At 36.8% G+C, this 12010-nt stretch overlaps 1 protein-coding gene across 1 annotated transcript in view; it reads left to right on the top strand.

The window, feature by feature from the left end:
• The window catches only part of CHSY3 (chondroitin sulfate synthase 3), a 158328-nt gene extending 151666 nt beyond the window's left edge, over positions 1-6662 (top strand). Inside the window, exon 3 of the mRNA XM_074166608.1 lies at positions 5097-6662. Coding sequence (XP_074022709.1) covers positions 5097-6662 — 1566 coding nt within the window. The remainder of the gene's footprint in view (positions 1-5096) is intronic.
• The last annotated feature ends 5348 nt before the right edge of the window (positions 6663-12010 follow it).

Here is a 12010-nt window from a genome sequence, read left to right as displayed (position 1 = left end):
GTTTTCTTATCTAGAAACTCATGATCACCCATAGCTTAGTGTTGTGGTTTTTTATAGTACATGTAATTGAGAACATCCTAATCTGCTTGTAGTCACCTGAATTTTTAATTTATTCTTTTTTAACTCATCCTTCAATTAAGGTACTCAGCTTGCTCCCGTTCAGCCAAACATTATCATCTCAAACATAGCAGATTTTGCATGTGTTCTTCATATGGGTGAAATGCCCTTTGAAGTCACCAGAAACAGTGAATAAATCTTTGTTTTTAGGAGAGCTAAACTGTGAAGAACAGAGTGAAGAATGACCATGAGTAGTTTCTGCTCATCTGATTTCTAAATTTAATAAAAGGCCAGTTTAGATAAAATGGTCGACAGTTTAGAAGTACTGAAGATTAGGAAGGGCTGGACTGGATAGAAGATTAAGTTCCACGTCTTCTCTGTTAAATGGAAGAATTTGTTCTTAAACGATTCTCAAAGAAAAATTGTGTTAATTTAAGAATCACCATTTGTATTCAATCTTTTAATATGTCATAGCCTTGCAATAATATAGTAGATTGGTTTGGGCTTTTGTGTATATGTAATAAGAACTTCCATTTTTTATTACATTAGTAAATCACAGAGATTACAATGATTTCAGAGCTTGCAATGCAAATTACATGGTGCTTATGTACTAGCTATTGTATTTCTCTGCCATGATAATAAAGCATCTAATTTGTTTCTTCTAATTTTTTTATTCCTGCTTGCAGTTCAGAGTTTCTCAAAGCACAATTAGATTATTCATGTTTCTTGCCAACTTCTAGTTTCAGCTGGCATGAAAGGAGGCAAGCAGAAGTCCTTGCTGACTCTTGGGTCAGTTCTGCTGTAAGAATTGCTCAGAAGACAGTAAGCTCTTCAGAAAAGTCACAAAGTCATGCAATATGAAAAAATAAAATGTTGTATCTCCATGTATTATGTTGAGTTGAAGGTAGCTTCTCCCATTCACTGCTTTCAGTGAAGGTAAAATGGTTGTATCATGTCAGACTAAACATTCCTTTGAAAAAACATCCCCTGTCTGCAGTAACTAGAAGAAGATAAGGCAAGGGTGTAAGACAATAAAAAACATATTGTGATACAGCCTCACCTGGGCCTCCAGGAGTCTGGAGTACAGCCATGTTGTGGAGAACATGTACCTTTGTGTTTAACATAGCAGTGGTGGAAATCTCCCACTAAGATGTTGGCTCACTCTTTGAAGCCATGCAAAATTTTACCATCACCAGTTCGCTGTGCCAGTAAGTTCTGTGGCTGAGCTACATATTTCCTTTTCTGTTTTTGAATCCACAGAGTATCATTATAGGTACCATAGTTCTTTATGTGAGAAGAGATGGTGACTATTCCTATCCATTTCCCTTATGGTGCTGCTGACTTTATGGGTCTTGAGGTTGGCGCTCTTTGGATTACTCCCTTTCACACTAGTCATTTATTCATCTAGCAACCCACATGTATGATCATCTGGTGGCCTTGGTTAGGAACTTTATACTCACATGTTGTCGATTTCAGAAAGGGCACCATGCACTACGGACATAACCATATAATGATGTTTTTGATTCACTCTAGACCTCTAGACTTATCCTTATGCTATTCGGTTTTCCCTTTCATCACTACTGAATATTGGCAAGACATTTGCACAGAATTGCCTAATGTGTAACTGGGTTCTCTCTCCAGAGAGCTAACAGCTTGCACACAGTCTGACACTCCTAAGGTATGATTAGGACTGCTTTCTTCACATGGACTTTGCATTTATCTACGCAGAATTTAATCTGCCATTTTATTACCTAGCCATTCAAAATCATGAGAACTTTTGCAGGCAGGTTTTCTTTTACCATGCTGAATAATTTTAATTTCAATTCAGTAAATCTTGCCACCTACCAAATCACCTCCTTTTCAAGATCACTTATGACTGCATTGACCAATTCAGGCCCTTCCACAGATCCACTCTCCAGGAAACTTAATCATGTTTCCCTTTGCCTCCTAGGCTTGACCACCTTGCTTAGGAATTTCAAAGCAAAGTTAGGGTCACATTGAATTGCTTTCATCTAGATGTTAATAATTTGAGTTATAAGAAGACATTTTTGTCCGCCAATATTGAAAACAAATTTCTGTGTGGCACCAAGATCAAAACCTGTTATCTTCAGGAAGAGTTTATGATTTCAGTGTCATATTTTTTCTGAACTGTTTTCTATGTGCCGAGATCTATTAAAAGTGTTCAGTAACATCATTTAAAATGGATTAATACAGTTTTGTGTGGGTGTGATAATATTGTTTTACTTAGTTGATTCAAATTCTTTTTTCAGTGTTGCTGTTAATCTGTTGTTGATTATCAAAAGCAAAATCATTAGTATAATGGAGTACATCCTCTCACTATGATTTCATTGGAGCATATCTAATAAACCAAGGCATCTGAAATTGGAATGTAATAAAAATGCAGTATTTATGTTAGTAGAATATTCCTGCTAAATGAATGCTGCTAATGAGTCTGCTGTGAAGCTGATCTTGTAATAAGACAAGGGTTACAGAAGAATTTGCCTAATAGGAGGACAGCATTTAGTTTTACAGCAATAGTTTGTCATCTGTTAAAAACCTTCTGGATAGAATACATTATACTACTTTAAATAAAACTTACTGTGAGAATTCAGGTACCATAAGTAAAAAGTGTAAAGGTTGTTTCAGTTATACCCAAGTACCATTCTTCACTGTGGATGAATAAAAACTCAAGTGATTTGTTACGATTAAAGGACTTGGGAAAGAGTCGAGTGTCAGGGTTTGTGGGGAATGATGCTGATACCACTCAGCAACCATCTGCCTCCCCTTCTTTCATTTGTTTTCAACGTTACACATTTTCTGTTTCTTTATTTTCCTATATGGGGATTTTAATGTGAAATTCTAAATGTGAAAATCATGGATTCAACTTTTTCGAGAAAAAAAAGTAGAAAATACAGAAGCACAGTTGCCTTGCACAGCACACAGTAGACACGTACAAATAAAAGGGGCCAGGAAGGGAGTGTGGCTTATAACCGGAGAGATCGAAATCTCACCGGATTACCTGGTGTATTTTCATTATACAAAAGGTAAATTGTAGGGGGAGAAGAGAGAATTGTTCTTCCAAAGAGCATCCCTTTCCCAGGCACTTTTCTCTGGGATTCAGTCTCTTATCTCCCTGTGCTGTCAGTGTCCATCTGTTGTCCTGAAGGAAGCCATATTTCAGTTTTGCCAGCACTTCTGTTAAATGCTGACTCAGTATTGATGGTGTTGGTTCCTCTTCACTGTGATAGCAAGGAAATTGCCCAAACACTCATGTGCCTGGTTCATCTCATCTCATCTCATGTGACAAGGAAAATACTCCTAAGACAGAACAAATGTGCTCTGACAGCTTTAGGTAGGAGTTCTGTGAATAAGGAGTATTTGAGTCATTTTGTAACTATATATTTTTTTTCACACGGACTCTCACTTTAATATAACAGACAGACCTGTTTTATTAAAGGCAAATTTAAGATAAGGTAGTCCTCAGCATTAAGCTGTTGCTTTTCTCCATGTTAGATGGAGTAGTACAGTAAGTAGCTATGTTTGCTCAAGCAGAGTCATTTGGGGTATGAATGGGGTGGGAGGGAGATTATAGAAATTTTGTATTAATTTTCTGGTTTTCTAAATATGACAGTGTGTATTTCTCATACATGCTAATGGATTTTAAATAATTGCCATGGTTCTTAGCTTTGTTAGGAGTTATTTTACATTTATTGCCCTATGCTTAGTATTATTTCTGGGAGCAACACTTCCCCTCTGGAAAGAATTACAATAAAATGAGCTAAAAGTTTTGAGTCTAAGACATTGTGTCATCAGACCTCATCTCTCTTAATTTCCTCAGTGTATAAAAGACAAACTTCAATACATATCTCAAAATCTGGTTATAGCTAAAGTTTACAACACCTCCTTGAACATTTTCTAATTAGCATATTCTCCTTATGTATTAATTACAGACCAGTCTGTTTGCAGATGAAAAGAGCAGCCTCTTCTCCTTTATCTACTAATTATGGGAAGTAATTCTGTTTCTCTGGAGTTAGTAGGTGTTAGCTTAGCAAAGAGCGGTGGGTCTTAAATCTATTTATGATGTTAGTATTGTACTCCTCCATATCACTTTCCATTTAAGAATAAATATTCATCACATTAAATTAATATTGAGATAGATTTTCTTTTAGGGAGGAAACTAAGTCAAAGAAAGTTTTATGATTTTCTTATAGTTTAGCTGTTACCTCAGAAAGATGTAAAGGCTGGATACTTTAAACCCTAGACCTGTGCTTCAGCTGTAAAATGTATCTCTTGACTATTTAGAAGATAGAACAATTACTAATTTAACAAAAGTAGAATGTCTTTTCTTGCCGCAGAAATACATTGGAAATTACTCAGGGTGAGTTATGGTAGCATGATCTATAGCTTAATTGGTGTACTCTATGTGTCCCTTCCACATGCATGGTTATATTTCAGTTACTGAATTCTTTGTCTGTATGGAAGAAAAAATAGTTTTGTTGAAATGAAGTCCATTCAGTTTTCAATGTTAAGTAGTACTATCTATTTGCATATGACCGTAGGAAATACAAGCAGCTTTGTGCTCCACAAACATAAATCCAAAGTCCTCTTAAAAATCATCATCAGTGTTGCTAACATTTCGGTAAGGATCTGTGCTAATAAGGGTTTAGATGTAGGTGAAGACTTAGTGTTTCATTCATAGCAGCATTCAGCCTGTACCTAGCAACTCAGAAATATTAGCTGCAGACCTTCAGTTAAGTGTTTCAGTTAGTTTTGCAGTTAGATGAAGTAGATAAACCCAAGATGTCTCCCATTCTGTTTAGTTACAGGACAATATTTAGTTACTGTGGACAATCGTGAAACCGAGACCAAAACAGTGTAAATAATTCCTACTGAATTCTATGAAGTTCTATGCCTAATAATAGGCATAATCTATAAGAATTATTAATGTTCAATAGTACCAATGTGGGTCCTTTAGTGGATAGAAGCACTTCCACATTAATGTCTTTTTTATTTTTTTCTCTCTCTGTCTCTCTTTGTAGATGCAGCAATTGTTCCATGAAAACTATGAACACAACCGCAAGGGTTACATTCAAGATCTTCACAATAGCAAGATTCACACAGCCATAACACTTCATCCAAACAAAAGACCAGCCTACCAATACAGGCTGCACAACTACATACTGAGTCGCAAAATTTCCGAACTGCGTTATCGGACCATCCAGCTCCATAGGGAAAGTGTCCTGATGAGCAAGCTCAGTAACAGTGAAGTAAATAAGGAAGATCAGCAGCTGGGAGTGATGCCATCTTTCAATCATTTCCAGCCACGTGAAAGGAATGAAGTCATCGAGTGGGAGTTCCTGACAGGAAAATTTCTTTACTCGGTGGTGGAGAACCAGCCACCACGTCAGAGCCTGAGCAGTGTCCTGCGGGCTGCACTGGATGACACTGTGATGCAAGTCATGGAAATGATAAATGAGAACTCTAGATCTAGAGGAAGGCTCATTGATTTCAAGGAAATACAATATGGCTACCGCAGAGTGGACCCTTTGCATGGAGTGGAGTACATCCTGGATTTACTGCTTTTGTACAAAAGGCACAAAGGAAGAAAAGTTACTGTTCCGGTGAGACGCCATGCTTACCTTCAGCAATTGTTTAGCAAACCATTCTTCAAAGAAGCAGAAGAGCTGGATGTAAGAAGCCTGCTGGAGGATACCAACGCTGACGCTCAATCGTTCTCTTTTCTTTCGAATTCTTTAAAGATTTTTTCCTCATCATTCCAAGGCACTAAAGACATTGGGGGACACAGTGACAAGAAAATACATATTCTTGTCCCGCTCACAGGAAGATTTGACATTTTCTCAAGATTTATGGATAACTTTGAGAAGACCTGTCTGATTCCCGGGCAGAATGTAAAGTTGGCAATAATTCTTTTCAGTTCTGAGTCGGGCCAAGGCTCCAGCAAACACATAGAGCTAATGAAAGAATACAGTAGTAAGTATCCTAAGGCAGATATGACCCTGATTCCTATGGCAGGAAAGTTTTCTAGAGGTTTAGGTCTTGAAATGGCCTCATCTCGATTTGACAATGGCACTTTGCTGCTGTTCTGTGATGTTGATCTGGTATTCACACCAGACTTCCTCCAGCGATGCAGAGATAACACTATTCAGGGAGAACAGGTTTACTACCCTATCATCTTTAGCCAATATGATCCAAAAGTAATATATGGAGGCAACCCTCCAGCTGACAGTAGTTTTGTCTTCACAAAAAGAACTGGATTTTGGAGGGAGTATGGATTTGGAATAACCTGTATTTACAAAAGTGATCTACTTACTGCTGGTGGATTTGATACCTCAATTCAAGGCTGGGGACTTGAGGATGTAGACCTCTTTACTAAAGTTATAACATCTGGCTTAAAAGCTTTCAGAAGTCAAGAAGTAGGAGTTGTCCATGTTTTTCATCCAGTTCAGTGTGACCCCAATTTAGATCCGAAACAATATAAAATGTGCTTAGGGTCCAAAGCAAGCACATTTGCCTCTACCATGCAGCTTGCTGAACTCTGGCTACAGAAACATTTGGGTGTCAGGTATAATCGAACTCTCTCCTGACATCTTAGCTGATTTGGCCTTTTTAGGGGAGTTTACCTCCTTATTGTTATTATTTAATTTTACTGTCGTAGATTTAAACTCCCTTCTTGTCTTCCAAAGACTGTTGACCTCAAATGGGATGAGTCTGCTGTTCACTGATGTTTCTTATACCTACTGAACTGGTGAAGTGAATTCCTTCATATTTCTTTTATTCAAAATTCAGTCAAGTCACAGCAATCATATGATCCCATGGAGCACATCCATCACAAGAGACTGCATCAGAAGAATGTTGTCTTTCGGCTTTGGGATGCAGTATCATCTTTGTTGCTTTTCTCAGATTTGATGTGATACAAATATTTACTGGTGAAGGTACCACAAAAGTGCTTTATGCTTCTTCTGGGGATGGAACTCTATAAGATAAACTTGAGTTTTATAATTTATATGATGACTTATATGTATAAATGCTACTTTTCTTCATCTTTAGAATTTTTAAAGTAAATTAATAACTATGATTGTACCTTTATTTTTTAAAAAAAAAAAATAAAAAAAGAAAAGCTGAGGAGCTACTTGCAAATACAACTGGTACTGGCTACCAAGGTCCTTTAATGTCTTATTATAATAACAAACTCCTCATTGTTGTTCACTCTAAGTGTAAATGAACTTTATTTTTACAAGGAGCAGGATTTAATAAAATGCTCATATACACTTTAGAAGATTTGTGAACCAACATCCTTCATTTGCAGGCAAGAAGAAACTATGATTAACATGGTTATTTATGATAACGTGCAGGCATACAGTATTCTTTATTTGAAACACATAGTATAAGTTGCTGTTTCTCTTTTTAGAATGAATCTCTATACATAACTTTCTCTTATATTCCTTTCATAAAGCTGAACTTGATAGAGTGTTAAAGTTAAAGCAGTATCTTTTTTTTTTTTTTCACATTTTCCATGAGTATTGGTACTTAGTAACAATTTGTTGTTAAAATTAAAATAATCATAGAATAATTATTTAAGTTTCAAATTTTACTATTGCTGGTCAAAGTTCCTTGCCAATATATTTATATTAATGGAGGTTATAAGCCTGTGTTAAAATTTAACTCTCTGGGCAACCTGAAGTTGTCATATTGTGAGTCACAGAGTAAATGATTTTAAATGATACCACCATAAGAAATAATAAAATCAAGTTCTGTATTTTAGAAAAGTGTTTATATAGGGATATATATGTGTGTGTGTGTGTGTGTGCTTATATCCCTATATTTATAAGTATATGTAGAGAGTAATTTCAAAATACATTACTCTTTTCTGTTCAGGCAGCAATTTGTTATAATCGTTTATTTTTGCCACGTGCTTGGAGCATTTAATGTTATACTGTGGTAAGAGCTCAAAGGCATCCAAGAAACCATCAGAATCCAGCCAAACTTAAATTAATACAGCAGGTACATTTAATAACCACAGTACCCTTGATTTCAAACTATATTTCAAATAGATCTGGGCAAGAAAAAGTAAGCAATTACTGAATTTGAGTTTTCAGATACTTAAATACATTTTCAGCTGTAACTGACTCCTCCTATGTTTTCTTTCAAACACCAACTAAGAGACTGGAATTCCCTGTCACTTCTATCTGTATGAAGATATCCTGATAAACTTCTTAAGGCATCAAGGAGGGTATGTAAGTCAGTTAACATCTCTTACCTGTGGTTTTCTGTTCTGGATTTAGAATGCAAGGAAAAAGACATTCCTGAAAAGGGATGAGTAAACTCAGAATTAAAAGGCTGGCCACAGCTTTTTATATCTTTTAAAAAAGACCATCCCCATTGCCTTGGAGAAGGTAGCAATTGTGGTAGGTGTGAACAGACAGAAGGTAATTCATGCTTGTCTGCCCTCTCCTGCTCCCCAGGAGAGCTCCTGGCTTGTTATTCTCCTTGAGGCTCTTGACTTCCTAGCCCAGTATTGTTAGCTCAAACGTCTGGAGAAAGCAAAATTCAATATTACTTATGAAATAATTATCAGAAACCTCTCTTTAAATTTAGTGCAAAGGTCATGCTTTGTTCAACGAGAGCGCCAAGAACAAGGAACTTAAAATTTATTTGCTTAATCTTGACTAACTGATGCAACTCAGACTGTAAATATCAAAAACTGAATGCCTGTTGATCAATGTTGAAAAATGAAAAAAAAATTATTTATAAAAACATCTAAGGAAATCATTGTCTGCTGGGATGTATTTCAGTGTTTATTTCAATTATATAACTTAGTGGCCAGAAAGTATTTGCTCAGCTCAAAGTAAAATAGTAGATTAGAATAAGAAATGAAGCCAATCATTCACTGGGGATAAAGATGTATACGGAGGGCTTGCAGGATCAGGTCCTACGTGATATAAGCAAAATTCTAGTGTTTACCAGTACAAATATTTATTTAGTGTCTGACTGATTCATTTGTTTATATGATGAATTACTTTGTTAAAAACTTGATTATAAATGTTTATTATGAAATATTGCATTGTTTTTTGAAATAACTATCCTGAGATAACTTGAGAACACGTGTTAGTTTGTTTAAGGAATAATATGCCTTCTAAGGAGATCCTATTAAAAGAAAAAAAAAAGCACAAAAGTGTTAGAGTAATGTTATGGATGTATAGATTACAATGGGAATGTTTGTGCTAATCAACTGTTTGCTTTTGTCTAGTCTGAATCATAATCTTGATTGTAAAATGAAATTTCTATGTGTATGATGTCCTTTTGTAAATGCATAACTAATGAATTCAGAATAGATTAATGACCATTTTTTCCAAACCCTCCTTACCCTGGGAATAGGTTCCCTGGTTTCATGGCTGGGAAGTGGGTTGTGAACTGCTTGCACTTCGGCTTTAGACACTGTGTTTCTTAAAAAAAGTATATAAATCTCAGCAATTCCCACCCAGAAACTTCAGAAATCCCCATATCACCTCCATCCTGACATGTTTTCACATTCACAATACTTAATTTAACAGAGAATTTGCATCCTCTGGATGAAGGAAAAATATTAGGTTGTGCTTCCTAAGACTTGCTGAGTATACTCTGCATCAAGGTACTGGTTCTCAAGCAGGAGAAAGGCAGAGGGTCAGGGGGAGGCGTGAGGCTCAGCCGTGGGAATCAACACCTTCTGCCCGAGTCACAGTGCCTTACTGCTACCAGCGCTGCCAGATGTCTCTCCTTGAAGCCGCTAACACACAAGCCAGTGCAAGAGAAGAGCTGTGTTTGCTTCCACCAGCTGCTTTTGGGAAGCGAAAGGGCCATTTTAATCAGAGGTTGGGAGGAGTGAAAGGAGGATGCCAAACTGGGAAAACTGGGTTGGGGCAACAGGGTATCTTGTGCAGATCCTGTGTCTCCTTGTCCCCAGGTGGAAAGGGAGTCTGATCCCACGCCTCTTCTCTATTTCCTCTCAAGGGGTATTGTGAAGGAATGGGCAAACCCAGCAGCCTTTCCACTCAGTGAGGCCGGTGGACCTGGATCACAGACTTGGAGTCATCCCATATTACGGGACATGGGGGGAAATGGCTTCCGAAAAAGCAGTACAGAGAGAGGCACCTTCTGCACTCACCAAAGACCAGAAAGATGTGCACAAAAATGTCTTTTGGAGCCTTTGTACCAGTGTGTGCTTAATAGTGCCTCAAGATGCTTGCAAAAATTTTAATGCTGGTAAATGGCTCATAGGCATGTACTGCAGATCCTAAGGAACTTTGGAGACTTCCAAGTAGCATGAGTTAACAACCGCTTTCTTTAAACAGAGCAAATAAGCACTTTAAGCTTCCTTTCATTTTTTCAGAAGTAATTCTACTGACTAGTTAAGACATAGTTTGCCACACAGAAGATTTTGCTAGAAGAAGAACAATGCTAGCTTTAAGATACAGGCAAAACACATGTGCAGTTTACGCCTGATTTTCCTGCAACTTAAAATTTTTGGAAAATATATGGACTAAAAATTGGTGAGCCACAGACTGGTGTAAAGTTACATGTTTCTGCTCTGTTTTTAGAAGATAATCAGATGAGAAGAAAACAAAAAATACCTATAGTAGATACACACAGAAATCAGCCATGATGTGAGGGTAACAGTGAATATTATGGTCCCAAATTGAAGCACAATAAGATGTTTCAAAAAAGTCTTAACTATTTACAATAACTGGATATCACTGAAGGTTATGTCATAAGACTGTAAGTGACATATAAAGTTAAATCAGTTCATTTTTAATTCTTTAATTTCTTAGAATACTTTTCTTTCCTTTTTCTTCTGTCATCATTTGTTCACTTGATTAATGAGCTGGCTTTTCATGACTCTCTCCTTCCCATTTTTCTTTTCCTTGGGTCTTCCCATTTTTCTTTTCCTTGGGTCTTCCCATTTGCAGTATATATTACTACAGTATTTTAAACTTTATGAGCTAGCATGGCATTTGTGTTATGGTTTTTTGATGTCACTGCTGTAGAAAACTGCTGAAATAGACTATTTTGCTGAATGATTTCCCAGTCCTGCTTAAAATTGTTTCCATTTGCCTGTCACTGTAAGTTAAAAGTGTTCTGAATATTATTACTTCATCCCTTGCTCTAGTCTACTTCACACTGGAATCCCACCAGGCAAGGAAATGCAGAAATTTTCCCATCTTTAAGCCTAGGAAAATTAATAGAATCTGGGGATTTTCTTGATCTCTTTTTTGTTTGTTTGTTTGTTTGGGGGTTTTGGGCCTTCAAACCTTTTATCTACAGTTTCAGAAGCATATTTATCAATTCCATAATTTTAATAAAATAAGAAATGGTCATTAAGATGTAAGACAGCACATATATAGACTATATGATTTGAACTGTAATTTTACGTCCTTATTTTATGGGCATCTAATTATTCAACAGATGTTTGCCATTTATGAGAACTTTGAAGATAAATTAGAAGCATCCTTGCTGATTTAGTGTTTATTTAGCATTAGTGGAAAGCTTAACCATGTAGACAGACATCAAAAGATGTGCTATATACTACAGGCCGCTGGGTTTTGTTTCTTTCATAGTGCTGGTGGGAAGATCTCCTCAGCTCTTCCTAGGATGCCTGTAGTGTGGTAGTGTTCTTCACAAATCAGCTGTCTAGCAATAATTTTAAGTGACTGCAAAACTATGGGCATAGCATCCAGCTTCATACAGCAGGCAAGACTTATAGGACTTACCTAAACTTGTGAGAAACTGATGCTCAGATTCAGAGATACTCTGGTGTGGCATAATCAGATGGTAGGTACATAGGTCAAATACATCTACTGCTGCAACTTCCGGCCATACCCACTGAAGGCATCCCTTTAAAAAGGAGGCCCCAGCATTGCAATGGGTTCTGTGAAGATATTTCTAAAAGAGATGTATG

This window comes from Numenius arquata, chromosome Z (assembly GCF_964106895.1).
Source record: "Numenius arquata chromosome Z, bNumArq3.hap1.1, whole genome shotgun sequence".
NCBI lineage: Eukaryota > Metazoa > Chordata > Aves > Charadriiformes > Scolopacidae > Numenius > Numenius arquata.
This window is presented reverse-complemented; position numbering and strand designations above follow the sequence as displayed.